This window comes from Heptranchias perlo, chromosome 3, assembly GCF_035084215.1.
Source record: "Heptranchias perlo isolate sHepPer1 chromosome 3, sHepPer1.hap1, whole genome shotgun sequence".
NCBI classification, from domain to species: Eukaryota; Metazoa; Chordata; class Chondrichthyes; order Hexanchiformes; family Hexanchidae; genus Heptranchias; species Heptranchias perlo.
The window spans coordinates 39,647,808-39,662,999 of record NC_090327.1 but is presented as its reverse complement, the minus strand read 5'-3'; the positions used below and the strand labels follow the sequence as shown (position 1 = coordinate 39,662,999).

At 42.1% G+C, this 15,192-nt stretch overlaps 1 protein-coding gene across 4 annotated transcripts in view; it reads right to left on the bottom strand.

Annotated features, from left to right (window-relative positions):
* Positions 1 to 1,097: 1,097 nt before the first annotated feature.
* cables1 (Cdk5 and Abl enzyme substrate 1) overlaps positions 1,098 to 15,192 on the bottom strand; it is a 142,431-nt gene continuing 128,336 nt past the window's right edge. For all 4 annotated transcript variants that reach the window (XM_067979109.1, XM_067979102.1, XM_067979090.1 and 1 more), the window contains 3 exons: positions 14,400 to 14,506; positions 4,113 to 4,320; positions 1,098 to 2,590 (listed from right to left, as the gene is read on the bottom strand). In XM_067979109.1, the coding sequence (XP_067835210.1) occupies positions 2,450 to 2,590; positions 4,113 to 4,320; positions 14,400 to 14,506 (456 nt within the window). In that variant the 3' untranslated portion in view covers positions 1,098 to 2,449. The remainder of the gene's footprint in view (positions 2,591 to 4,112; positions 4,321 to 14,399; positions 14,507 to 15,192) is intronic.

Here is a 15,192-nt window from a genome sequence, read left to right as displayed (position 1 = left end):
TCATTTTACACATCACTCAATTTTCTTTTCTACTGACTTCAATGGAAAAGAAAATCGGGTGAGATGTAGAGCAGGTGGCCCATTCGCTATCACCCATTTTACACCTGGCGATAATAGTTAAAATGGCCCCCATTGAGGGTTTTATAACACCTGTGAATTTTAACATGGGGCGAAGGCAAATGCCAGAACAAAACTAGTATAGATGGCCTTGGCTCAGTGGTAGCAGTCTTGCCTCTGAGTCAGATGTCATGGGTTCAATCCCCACTTCAGAGACTTGAGCACATAATCCAGGCTGACACTCCAGTGCGGTACTGAGGGATTGCTGCAGTGTCAGAGGTGCCGTCATTCGCGTGAGAGGTTAAACCGGGGCCCCGTCTTCCATCTCAGGCAGAGAGGGGGGGGGGGAAGTCATGGCCGTGGCAACGCTGGAGGAGACGTCGTGCAGTTTATTCACACCCTTATCCTCTCTTTCCCTTCTTACTTCAATCTCACCCTACACATTCTACATGACAAACTGCATCTGCTTTCACCAGCTGTTTCTCTCTATTCTCCCTTCACACTAAAAGCTAACTCATGTCCCTCTCTTTCAATTCAGGTGCTGAAAACGTGTCTGCCCCCTCTACTACTTCAGGAAGAGGAGGCCAGCCTTCCTGAAGATGCAGCGTCACTCGATCTCATCCGACCAACCCACCAGCTCAGAGACTTGCACCATACGTACTTTAGAGGAAGCGTCTTCACGTGGTGAATCACCAGGCACAAGTGTGCAGGAGCTAAGGCAGGGTGATAGGACGCCACAGGTGTCAGCTCGGCGGAGGCTGAGATCACATGCCAGCTTTGCTGGAGAGATCTCAGATGCTGACTTCGAGGGCCCAGGCTACCTGAAGACTGATGGAAATACAAAGCGAGCTTGCGCAGTGTCTCAGAACCCTCAAGGCCCAGAGCTGCTCGAGGTCACCCACCATGACAATCTGAAGTGTCCTCAATGAAAGCTCAGCAACCTTCCACCTCCCAAGCTATAGCCACTGGTGGGAAACTTTTTAGGAGTACAAGGATAGGAAAACAAGCACATAAAACAGGCACTAAGGGTGATTCTTAAATATTCTTTAAATACAACTCTGGCTGGACAGACAGCTTTTATTGGTCTTATGTTGTAACAGAATTTTCATAACAGTACCACCTCAACTTTCATATGCCTTTTTATCAGCACTTTTATTTTAAACAGAAAAGTAATGATTGGTGCAGATGTGTTAGATAGACCAGAATTACAAAATAAGAGTTTTAAACAACTTGTTTTACTCAACAAATCCGTTTTTTTCAAAGAGACAGTGTAAAGTGTACAGCATGTGATCTTTAACACGAAAAACGTGTATGAACCACCATCTGATGATAAGAAACTGGAATTCACTTTTGAATAGAATTTGTTTTAAAATTAGAAATCTGAATTACCATTGGTGAAATCAGGTCAATTGTGTTCATACATTCAGCATTTCTATTTGGTAGGTCTGTACTTTATTAAACCAGTTTGTATTTTTCAGAACAAGATATTGCCTTTGCTCTTAAAACACCAGCAGAAAACAGAACGTAATTACAAGTACTGGCCTATGTTTGTGCTTGTTTGTTCTGATAAATATGGCTTGTTTTCATCAGCTAACAGTGCAAAGCTCATCATTCAAATATCTCACCAGTCAAGCATTATCAAAAGATAATTAAACATAGGGAAACTAATGCAGGATAAGGAAGAAAAAAAAATCCAGCATTCAGATTTACACCGGTTCAACAAAAAGTTATTTTTAAAAAGCTAAAACCTCAACACAGCACTACAAACGTGCTCAGGATGAACTCTAACATAGAGCATGTTTATGAAACTGAAGAGTGCAGTTTTACTCATCTCCGTCATTGAGCAGTGCTCCACAACAGAGGCACTTGTAAAATTGTAATATGGGTAGGAAAAAGAAACAGCTTTATACACATAAATGTATAAAAGTAATGAGTCTCTCCTCTACTGTATTTGGTAATACTGGAAAAAGTTATGTGTTTAGAAGTAAATTCCTTAAGAAATAATCATTTGATAATTCATTATATAATGCAGGATAAACAGTTCCATCAAAATTCTTCAGCTTAATATTAAAACACAATCTAACCATTGTTCAGTATTGATAGTTGATGTCAAATAAATAGACATCGTGTTCAGAAATATAGACTGAAAACCATCAGTGCTACATCTTCGGGGCCACAAAAGTGCATTTTCATCAGCGGATATATAAAAATAGATCTGTTTGTTTTATGCAGTGGCTTATCAGTACACACATATGTTACAGAAAGCTCTTTCAATGTTTAAAGTTCTTCATATTTAGTTTACTTCCAGCAGCACGTGCAGATCCATTGGGGGGGTGGGGGGAGCATACTGATTAAAAGAACCTGGGCCTCCTTGGCTAATATATAGCCTGGGCTAAGAATGCTGGGTAAGTCTTCTGTAGTGTGGCAGCACCTCGTGTTCAGAAAGGTGAAGAGCAAATTCCAAGGCCACTAAGACTGGAAACTCAAATGCTATCAGTTCACGTCTGTTAAGTCTGAATTTCTCTTCCAGTTTCTTTGGAGAGAAAAGAGAAAAACAAGTGTTACATTGTATCCAATTAGAGTGTCAATATAATGTGTTTTTCTTACAAATTTACCCCCTCTTTTTCTGAAAATCATGCTGAGGTACAGTTTCATGGATACTGGCAGCCATCCAATACTTCACCAAAGTGGCCAATGTTCATGTCGAAATCACTGTCAGCAGGTTATTTAATTATGAGGTACATCTCATTAGGGTTGGGGCCTTCCCTCCCTCTGTGGCTTAGTACACCACACAATACAATTATCTACTGAAGTACTAGAGTACCCATTTATCCTACATCTAAAGCGGAGGCTGCCTACTCAGATATGCGCTGATTAATTATTTTAAAAATGTGGTTTCCAAGGCTCCATCCTTGGCCCCCTCCCCTTCATCATTTATATGGTACCCTAACTGCATGTCTGACACTAAGACCTGAGGAGCTGTTGCTTCCTCCAGCTAAGTGTTGGCAAATGGGAAATAATTCTCTTGTGCTCTGCTACAGACACCTTTGTACTACTGACCTCGACGCCATTAACCTTTCTGGCTAACATCTCAGAGTCCAGAAGTGTACCACTCAACCCCAAACTCGGCTTCCTCCGCCACATCTGTCAGCAAGACTTCTTTTACCTCTGTAACATCATCTGTCTCAGTCTTCTACCTCTTCCCACTTCTGTCAAAACCCTTATCCGTGCCTTTACTGTGAGCCTCGATTTCTCCAATATTCTTTTCTCCATCCTCCCCACCTCCACAAGCTAAAACTCATTCAAAACACCGCGGCTTATGTGCTTACAGCACCAAGCATGTATCCCCATTGCTCCTGTCCTCTCCAAACTCCACTGGCTCCTTGTGTCAGTGAATTGGCCTTAAGATCCTTGCTCTTTCCTTCAAATCCCTCTATAGCCTTACCCCTCCCCACCTCTGTGATCTACTGCTGTATGTCCACCACTCCTGATACAAATCCACAATTCCCATGACACCGGTTCTATTCCTTGTTCCCTGCTTCATCATCGCTGCTCATTTCTTCACCCATGATGCACTGCCCTCTGGAACTCTCAACCCTACGACCTCCACCTTTGTCCTTCCTCTTTGCCTTCAAAAGCCTCCTAAACAACTTTCTCTTCATACTTTCACCCCTCCAAATCATTATGTATCCCTTTCCACTCCTGCTTGATGTCTTCCCTGTGTCCAGTACCCTGTAAAGCACTTTGAAATGTTTCTGTGGATGTGAGGTGCACTGTATAAATGTCATGTACTCTGGCTGCGTTTCTATTTTAAGTGAAATGAGATTTATATATTTACAATAATTTTCAAATGTAACTTTTGAACTCTGAAGGAACTTATATTTATATCTTACTTGTGTCTTTAGCTCTGACAGTAATTCTACAGTGAGTGACAGAGTCCAGTAAGTACTTTGTCAACAGCAAAGCACTTTTCAGATATATATCGATGGATAGGTGTTGCAGAGTTCAATCTCAGCATTTAGATAAAGCCTTTTTGTCTGTTCTGATGCACTTACGTCTATCAGATGCTTGACTTCATGCTTTCGTAGGTCACTGCCTACTTTGGCTGCTAGTAAAACACAAGCACCGGCACACAGTTTTCGGTTTTGCTTATTTAGTTTGCCTTTGAGGGCCAGCTTCTCAAAGTAGACAAAGGACATGGCAACGGTGGGCTCTTCCAGGCCACACTCCTCCTGAGCCAGCTTCCTCATCTCACGCTTCAGACTGTGGAAAGCAAAAATGCCATCAGTAACAAAAAAAAACTGCATGTGTATTCAGTAACTCTGTGGCACACCTATTTTCTGAGTTGGAGGGTTCGCTTTCCTTCTGGGTAAGCCCATTCTCGGTTGATCAGAGAGGCTATTACTGAAGTGTCTGGAACTACAGTATGTAAGATTCTCATTGTATGTATCTTAGCACTGGCTATAGTCACAACTTATTTTGAACTTCCACAATTTACATTAGTTTTTTTAAATGCTCATACTTCAAGTAGGAGATTTAAACATAGATTTTTTTGTTACAAATTTAAATTTCCCAAGTGAATCATGAGCAATACAAAAAGTTCTGCAATTTGCTAAACCCTCAAGTAAATAGGGAGTGTTGTTCACTATTTTTATAAATTATTGTATTTTCTGGTCGGCTGGTTCGAATGAAGCAGATATCCTTGGTGTTAGCAGCCAGTATTTGTAAGTACCATGTAAAGAAGTGTGTAAACTCTGCTGAATCCAATAAAAAAATTAAGTTATAAAAAATCTGTGCTGGAGTAAAAGCGAGTTCCTCTACAACTTCTCATAGTGAACCTCAATTTACCAATAACTTTGAAAAATGGCCTATAGTTTCCACTACAACCAAGCAACAAAATTGATATTAGAAAACAGTAAACTAGAATTAAACTAGAACAATCTGAAACCACAGGGTAATCCTTGAAACCTACCTCTTTGACCAAGCTTTTGACCACCTGTCCTAGTATCTCCTTATGTGGTTCGGTGTCAATTTTTGTCTGATTACGCTCCTGTGAAACCTTTTGTATTGCTCATGATTCACTTGGGAAATTTAAATTTGTAACAAAAAATCTCCTACTTGAAGTATGAGCATTTAAAAAAACTAATGTAAATTGCGGGAGTTCAAAATAAATTGCGAGTATGTCCAATGCTAAGATACATATAATGTGAATCTTACATACTGTAGTTCTGTACAATTCAGTAATACCCTGTTAAAGACACTATATAAATGCAAGTTGTTGTTGTTCACACTATTCTGTAAGTAAAACTGAAAATCAAAAAAGTACTACATTCTTGCTCAAATGCTACTCCAGCTCTCAGTGAGTTAATGCTGCTCTGTGTCTTATCTTGTGCTTCCCCTCCATCTCCGTTCTCCAGGTAGGAAGGTTCCCATTCATGTTTAACCTGTGTCCTTCTGAAAGCCTTTTGGAGAATTTGCATGATGCGTGGAGCAGCCCAGACTATTTCCAATAGCAATGCATGATGCCACCTGCAGCAGCACAAATATGAGCTCGCGGCCAGCAGCTCTGTACCAGCCCGGCAATCGCCCACAAAATAATGATATACATGGCAGCGGGAAGTTTGGAAAAATTCATCTATTATCCAATGACACTCCTCCCCGCTCCCTATTTCTTTACTGTGGCTACTGAACTGCAGATGGCTCCAAACAAAGGGGCAGTTTGTATGGTGGGGTGTACACTGGAATGGTGTATGCTATCACCACACCAGATTTTCATTCATTTGTTCTATTCAGTAAATAATAAAGCGAACACTTCAAACTAACTTAGAAAAGTAAAAGCAGAGGACATAAATTTAAATGATTGAAAAAGTAAACTGAAAACAAATACTACAAAGAACTTCTTCACTTAAAGAGTGATAAATGTTTGGAATAACCAGATGGGTGGGGTAGTGGAGTCAAAATCATTAGAGATATTTAAACTGATGCTAAGATGAAAGAGTTAGAGTGATGAGCTTTGATGGACCAAATGGCCTTTTCTCATCCTTAATTTATGCTGGTAATACAGACAAGACAGGACTTTTGAGTAATTTCCTTACATTTAACCACCTGGGACATCTGGCCAATGTCTGGCACAGTCTGGAACAGCTGAGGCTGTTGCTAATCGGATGGGATGCTTTGAACGTCACCTGGTAAATGAGCTTTTGGACATGTGCACAAGCCAAAGTAATGACATCAGTACTCAGTGAAAATTTAATTTCCTTGACATTTTACAATATTTTCTATGGAAAAGGAGAACTCAGAAGGGCACAGCTTTCTGTAACTTAAAGAGCAGAAAATGTTGCCCGAAGGTAAAGTTGTGCAGATAGATATGCATAATTATTCAGCAGCACAAATTTCAGATCAGGCAGTGGACTACAGTGGGTAGCTTGCATCAACAAAGTGGTACAAAAACCTCACTTGTGCCATGAGTGCATTTTCAGCCCCTTAGATATCAGAAGATAATGGAGTCCCTGGCTTCCCACAGTTTGGAGCAGCACAGAAAAGGCCCCATCTATGACATGGGCTGTTTTGTGCGATGGGAAAATTTCATTCTGTTTATTGAAATCTGAAATTTTACGAAAGTGCAAGTAAACAAAGGCAGCAGTTGTGATATTGAGAAAAGTGGTAATCTTGGTAGCACAGTAACCGTTGGAATATGAAGGGCAGCAACCCTGGCATTATAACCCTAGTAGTGTTTTACTACGTTAAAGGCGCTCAACAAATGCAAGTTGTTGTTGTAGTGTGAATAATAGCTATCCTGGCATTATAATCATGGTAATAGAAAGATTAATAAGTCTGTTACCTACTTGGCAGCATGAAGAGCAGTAACCCGCAGTAGTACGATGAGTGCTAACCGTAACCAGCAAATACTTAAGTGCAGCAATTTTGCACTAAGTTATTTTTCAAACCCCTGGGTTGCTGCAATGTTGTTTAGAGTGCGCCCTGTGCCAATGCTGGGAAAGAAAGTATGTCAGGGCACAGAAAACCAATTTGCATTTTGATATGCAGTGCTGCTTCCCACCGCTAACTAAATTTTCCTAAATGTTTTTTTTTGTTATACACTTTCACATTACACGCTGAAATAATTGGGTGCACTGAGAAGGAAATGGCCCCATGCTGGGCAAGAATAATGAAGGAGTCATTTCTTTTAGTGACAGGGAAAATAGCAAAAAGAAGTGAACCGCAAAGATTATGGATACAAAACAGGTGAATTAATGCTACTACTTAAGGCAGTCACTGGGAACTTCTCCCAGGATTTTTCCGATCGGCCATTGTCATTTCGGCGGAAGATCGGATAAAAGCCCTGGATGAATCGTGTAAACGAAGTTTCTGCCAAGAGTTCGGGAGAACCCCGGAGAAAATTCCTGGAGAGTGTTTCCACGTATCTGCAATGAAAAAGTAACCTGAAAGTATGACTACAGGTCAGAAAAGGAGAGGATGAGAGAGAATAGAGAAATAAAAATATTCTCATCTTCTGATTAGGAAGAGTTATTAGAGGCATAAAATTGTGGTTGTAAATTTCCGAAAAGGAGACAGCATTTTGGACAGATACAGCTACATTTTGGCAGTAGGTGATACTGTGTTCAAAAAAAGGTGTAAGGATAAAACCGGCAACTACAGTTTAACCTTAGTGGTGGGGAAGCTATTAGAAACATTAATCCGGGACAAAATTAATAGTCACTTGGACAAGTGTGGATTAATAAAGGAAAGCCAGCATGGATCTGTTAAAGGCAAATCGTGTTTAACTAATTTGATTGAGTTTTTTGATGAGGTAACAGAGAGCATAAGAGATAGGAGCAGAAGTAGACCATTCGGCCCCTCGAGCCTGCTCCGCCATTTAATGAGATCATGACTGATCTGATTTTTACCTCAACTCCACTTTCCCGCCCTTTCCCCATATCCTTTGACTCCCTTGCTGATCAAAAATTTGTCTAACTCAGCCTTGAATGTATTCAATGACTCAGCCTCCACAGCTTTTTGGGGTAAAGAATTCCAAAGATTCACGACCCTCTGGGAGAAGAAATTCCTCCTCACTTCCGTCTTAAACGGGTGACCCCTTATTCTGAGACTATGCCCCCTAGTTTTAGATTCCCCCATGAGAGGTAACATCCTCTCAGCATCTACCCTATCGAGTCCCCTCAGAATCTTGTATGTTTCAATAAGATCTCCTCTCATTCTTCTAAACTCCAATGAGTATAGACCCAACCTGTTCAATCTTTCCTCATAAGACAACCCTTCCATACCCGGAATCAACCTAGTGAACCTTCTCTGAACTGCCTCCAATGCAAGTATATCCTTCCTTAAATAAGGACACCAGACCTGTACGCAGTACTCCAGGTGTGGTCTCACCAGCACCCTGTACAGTTGTAGCATGACTTCCCTGCTTTGATACTCCATCCCCCTAGAAATAAAGGCCAATATTCTGTTTGCCTTCTGGATTACCTGTTGCACCTGTATGTTGACTTTTTGTGTTTTGTGTTTTTGTGGTAGATGAGGGCAATGCAGTTGATGTGGTGTATATGGACTTCCAAAAGGCATTTGATAAAGTGCCAAATAGGCTTGTCAGCAAAACTGAAGCCCAAGGAATGGGCAGCATGGATATGAAATTGGCTAAGTGACGGGAAACAGAGAGTAGTGGTGAACGGTTGTTTTTCGGACTGGAGGAAGGTATACAGTGGTATTCACCAGGGGTCAGTACTAGGACCACTGCTTTTTTGATATATATTAATGACTTGGACTTGGGTGTACTGGGCACAATTTCAAAATTTGCAGATGACACAAAACTTGGAAGTGTAGTAAACAGTGAGGAGGATACTAATAGACTTCGAGAGGACATAGACAGGCTGGTGGAATGGCCAGACACATGGCAAATGAAATTTAACGCAGAGAAGTGTGAAGTGATACATTTTGGCAGGAAGAATGAGGAGGAGCAATATAGACTAAATGGTACAATTCTAAAGGGGGTGCAAGAAGAGAGAGACCTGGGGGTATATGTGCACAAAACTTTGAATGTGGCAGGACAGGTTGAGAAAGCGGTCAAAAAAGCATACGGGATCCTGGGCTTTATAAACAGAGGCATAGAGTACAAAAGCAAGGAAGTTATGTTGAACAGTTGTAAAACACCGGTTCGGCCACAACTGGAGTATTGTGTCCAATTCTGGGCACTCCACTTTAGGAATGATGTGAAGGCCTTAGAGAGAGGGCAGAAAAGATTTACTAGAATGGTTCCAGGGATGAGAGACTTCCGTTACTGTGGATAGAATGGAGAAGCTGGGGTTGTTCTCCTTAGAGCAGAGACGGTTGAGAGGAGATTTGATAGAAGTATTCAAAATCATGAAGGGTTTGGATAGAGTAAATAAAGTGAAACTTTTCCATTGACGGAAGGGTCGAGAACGAGAGGACACAGATTTAAGGTGATTGGCAAAAGAACCAAGGGCGACATGAGGAAAAACCTTTTTACACAGCGATGGTTATGGTTTGGAATGCGCTGCCTGAAAGGGTGGTGGAAGCAGATTCAATCGTGGCTTTCAAAAAGGAATTGGATAAATACTCGAAGGGAAAAAATTTGCAGGGCTATGGGGAAAGAGCGGGGGAATGGGACTAACTGGATTGCTCTTACAAAGAGCTGGTATGGGCCGAATGGCCTCCTTCTGTGCAGTAACCATTCTATGATTCTATAGGTATGCAACTGACTCACAACACCTGAAAATTTAACACCTAGGATTTGGCCAATGTTGACAGCTCTGGTGAAGGCATGTCAATATGAGAAACAAGAGAGTGAGGGTCATTTGGACTCAGCCGCCCGTTTTACACTAACACCCAAAGTCAAAATTACCCCCAGTGTGTCCACTGGGACTGGGCAGTTTGGACATCTTTAAGTCCTGCTACTTGCATTTTTTTTAAAAATCCCAACGTGAGCCCAGGCTGGAGATAACACTGGTACATAACAAAATGTGTCGAACGGATCCAGTTGGCATACTCTTGTACCAGCAATTTTGGGACTTAACCAAAGCAGTCTGACTCATCAATTTGGCAGAGAAAAGAAAAGCCTGGGATTCTGATTTGTGACCATCTGGTCAGGAAAGCAGCAACGTAATCTGCAAGAGTCAATGACACATGTCAGTATTTTTTATTGAAGGTTGGTGCCATCTGCATTTCAAATCAACACACTCAGTTTCCCACTAAGGGCGTTTCATTTCCTCTCGTATTGCAGTGGCCAAGGCATTCAGGTGAATTCTCTTGGTGGGCAATTTTCAAAAGGAAAGTCTACATGAACATGTTAATCAGTGTGCTACAGAACACACTGGGGGGAAAATTTGTCGAGACCGGCTGCGCGAAACAGACGAAGCGCAAAGGCAGCTCGTGTTCCGCACAATGGAAAAGGAAATTGGGCAGCTGCAATTGTTTGCTTTACACTACCGTCCAAGGCCAATGTCACCCCCATTGAGCCCGAAGGTGAGTAGGAAGCAGGACTTTTGAATTGCAGCACAATGGGGGTCACTCAATAAATCAAGTTAAATCAAATGGATATTTTTAAGGAGTCTTACAACACCAGGTTATAGTCCAACAGCTTTATTTGAAATCACAAGCTTTCGGAGCTTTGCTCCTTTGTCAGGTGAGTGACGAAAGAGGAAGCCTCCGAAAGCTTGTGATTTCAAATAAAACTGTTGGACTATAACCTGGTGTTGTGCGACTCCTTACATTTGTCCACCCCAGTCCATCACCGGCATCGCCACATCATGGATATTTTTAAGAACTGCTATCACCCTTTTTTTATGAATGTAAGGAATCTTACAACACCAGGTTATAGTCCAACAATTTTATTTTAAAACCACAAGCTTTCGGAGATTATCTCCTTTGTCAGGTGAGTAGTGAATGAGAGGTTCTCAAATCGCATATCTTCTATTAGGCTGGGACACCATCACACCTTTTTTTATGGAGAGGGGTAAGGGGATTTCTGCTCACCCAGATGAGTGATGACTGAACTATGTCAGTGCCTCGAGCCGTCTCAGGTGAGGTACAGCACGTTCAAACACAGCGTAAAGCTCCCTCTATGCCATCGCAATGTACAAGAATTGGTCATTTCAAATGGAACCATGCTGCCCTTGCTATACTTCAGTCACTGGGCTGGTTAGTCTCTCAAGATGTTCCTGCTTGGTAGTAAGTTCCTGCAGCATTGTCGCTGTTTTGCAAATTGCATTAATGAATTTATCAAATTGAAACAAGCCATTTGAAGGCTATTGTCATTGGCAGATACACTCCTTTGATATGCAGATTGACTAGCTGCTGTGGGAAAATGAAAGTACTTGACTGACAATGGAAAGGAATAGAATGATGATTATGTAGGGACTTATAATGTGGCATCACATTACTGATGCTGCTACAATACCACACTGTCTTTTAAAATAACAGAATATAGAAAAAGTACATATAAAACAAAAGCTCCCATTTTCTGCCATAATGGAGCAAAGGCCTGGTAGATAATACAGCTGATAGATAATTGAGAATCCCCAAATCTCCTTTCAACAGGAATTTTAAGGCACAAATCGGTGCTTGTCAGTATCTGTTGACAAACTCGTGACTACGCGGTAAAAATGTGTGAAATTGTGCGCTCCCAATCTGTGATTTTCTGTTTGCAGTGAACAGTGGAATTTGTAACCATATCTTCCCTATAGGGGGAGGGGGAAAAGTGGAGCTTCCTTAAGGTCAAGTTGGAGAAAGAAACCCCACTTATTCCCCCGCCCTCCCCTCACCCCAACCAGGAAGATGGGCAACAGGGTGGAAATGACTTCAATGAAAGGTAAAATCAGGCGGGGTATAAAAGGGACGGCCAATTCGATCCCGGCACAGCTCAGTCAATGCTCTATAGCAGACTCAATAATCTGATACCATGTCCTGGGACGCTCACTGTAATCCAGAGGGCTGTTGATGACTGACCAACCAAATATCTACAAAGTGATGAAGCAGGTTCACCCCGACACAGACATCTCCTCCAAGGCCATGAGTATCATGAACTCCTTTGCGAACATTATTTTCGAGCGCATCGCAGATAAGGCTTCCTGCCTGGCCCATTACAACAAGTGCCAATCCATCAGCTTCTGGGACAGCCAGAGCGCCTGTGCTTGCTGCTGTCCGGGGAGCTGGCCAAGCACACGTAGTGTCGGAAGGGACAAAGGCAGTGACCAAGTACACCAGCTCCAAGTAAAACTCCATAACATACTGAAAAAGCAAATCAGATTTAAAGTTTGAGACCTGGAAGGGTTGACCTATCACTGGGCACGGAGACTGTTCCCGCTTGGCTCCAGAGAACCCTGCAAGCCAATGGCCAACTACATGGGATGGTTTTAGAGAACAAGCGTGGGATGCTCAGTGTGCTGGTAAGCTGCATGGTTTTAGCCTCCAGCAGTACCTGTGTACAACTTTGGAGACCCTGAAGCCTTAATTCTTGCGAACTTCTGCCTCTGTTCTTTGGACTTAGACAAATGAAGTATGTTGCTTCAGGGAAAGTGCATTCTATATCAAGCAGATGGAATTTATACCCGTATTGACTTCCAAGTAACTTGGTTTGGAGACTTTTAGCATTTGTTTCATGGTATGGCCGATTTTTGGAAAGTCACATTTTTATTGCTTATCCTTAGTCGTCCTGTGAAGGTGATGGTGAGCTTTCTCCTTGAACCACTGCAGGATATACAGAGGGATGGTGATGGAGAAGTCTGGGATGTTGGATGATAGGTACGATTCTCTGAGTACAACTATGTTTCTTCACTAGTCTGTGGGATACCTCCCCAAACGTAAGCACCAGTCCCCAGGTGTTGGTGAGGAGGACTTTAAAGGGCCAACTAGGCTAAGACTACCCGAGTCTTGACCTGACCCGGTGCCTAGGTTGTTGCTGCTATCTCCATCTGATATTTCTCTTACAATTCTGTGCCGTAGCAATTGTTTACAACTGAGTAGCTTGTTAGACCAGTTCAGAGGGCATTAAGAATCGGCCACATATTGTGGGTCTGGAGTCTTAGATTAGGTAGGGGTAGCAGGCTCTCTTCCCTGAAGAACAGAAGTTAATAAACCAATTGGTTTTTAACGACAATCCAGCAGATTTGATGGTCATTTTTCCTGGCGGTAGTCCATAAATTACCAGATTTATTTAATTCAATTTCACAACATGACATCGTAAGATTTAAACTCTGACTTCCAGGTTGCTAAATCTATACCATGACCACTACACCACAAATCTGTGCAGATCAGACACTCAGCTGACAAAATAAAATGAACTGCATGAACTTCTCTGTTTTCATGCAAACTGAATGCTTTTTCTTGGTTTTAATAAATTCTGAAAGCGTCAACTTTCTTTGACCTCTTCATCCAAAAATTCTGCCAGTCCTGACTTCCACAAAGATTCTAGTGGATAAAGAAAAATGCAGATGATTGAAGTTCCTCTGTGAATGCAGTTCTCTGGGACATCACCTCCATTTCTTTTAATGACTCCAGCTACAGAGAATAGCTACTGACTCTCCAGCCAAGCATGACAGTGTGAAAAGAGTGGCAGGGCTGGGATAATAGTGTACAGAGAAACAAAAAAACCCTTCTGCCTTTTTTTAAAATTAGTGCCACAAGCCGACCTGAATTGAAGATGACCTGAGTTATAGTTGGGTATTTGTGATTTAACCCATAATGGACAGGTTCACAAATTCAGGTAAATGCTTATCTCTGCTACCTGTGTGGGTCTCGGAGTAGTGATGCATTTGTCCGGAGCGACTATTTTCCATTTGTAAACAACAGGCATCAATGGCATTTGATAACATAGCCCTGATACTGCTGCACCAATGATTCAGTCCTAGAAACCAGACTCCCAGATTAGCATTTTTAAAATAAAGCATATCGTCAAAGATTTTCAACTGAAGGAAAATATGGGATAAAATTCAACTTCGGCAGGGGCGCAAAACAGGCGGCAGTGGGTTGGCTGCCCATTGTAAGCCCCGCCCCATTCTCTTTTACATTGACTTCAACGTGCGGTTTACAACGGGTGGCCAATCCACGACCGCCAGTTTTGCAGACCCGGCAAGGTTGAATTTCACCCCGATGGGGTATTAAGAAATAGATCGTGTTAATCAAATCAAATGGTTTATGAGTAGTGGTTCATGGGAAAGGCAAGTTCCTCAAACAGCTGCCTTCGTAGCTCAGCAACTCTTACTGGTAACTTTTCCATAAACTCCTTCTCCCTGATAACTTGGACTCTACCCGTGCATTAGAGTTCCTGAATAGGCAAATATTACTCTACCCTCACAGCTACAGTGTTTGCTTACCTTCTAATCTTACTGAGGGTCAATTTGATATGGGGAAACTTTTCTCTGAAGGTTTCATTCATGTCCTTTTTAAGATCGGAGGGCTTGACATACTCAATCACTGTTGTCTAAAGAGAAGAGAAACACTGGTTTAGTATCATACAAAGACACAGCTATGGCTTCTTTAACTTCTGATGAAAGATACATCCAAAGTGTTATCCTATCTTTTTCTTCACAAGCGCTGACTAATCTATTGTGTACTTCCAGTATTTTTTGTTTTTGTTTTAGATCCCCTGTGCTTTCAGTTTATTTTTTATTTGGTTTGCTTTAACTATTTGGTAGCTCTTACAAATTGGGATTGATTTTAACACAGGCCGCCCAGCATAAACGGGGCGTTAGCAGCTCAAACATGGTGCCCGGTCACTTACCGTCCCATTCATGCCAGGGCCTTCCTCTGGGCGGCCGCAGAGCTTGCCTGTTTAGGCAGTAGGCCCTTTTAATATGCATATCGGGATCCTCTGACGTACATAGGACCCTGATTACAATTCTGACGGACAACTGGGCGGAGTGTGCACTGGGTACGATCCACCCAGTTTTACAGAGCGGGCAGCGTTAAAATTGGCCCTGGTGTTTTTTTGGAGTCTTTTCAATATGGTTTCTGGCCAGCCTGAAGCATCAGCACCCTCCGCTCCAATGTGACTGTGGTTCATTATCCCTGCTTTTGCTCCAAAACCTCTTTGCCATCTTCAACACTTTTGATCACTCAATTTTCCTCCGCTATCTCTCCTCCCCAGTTCAGCTCCATGGCTATGGT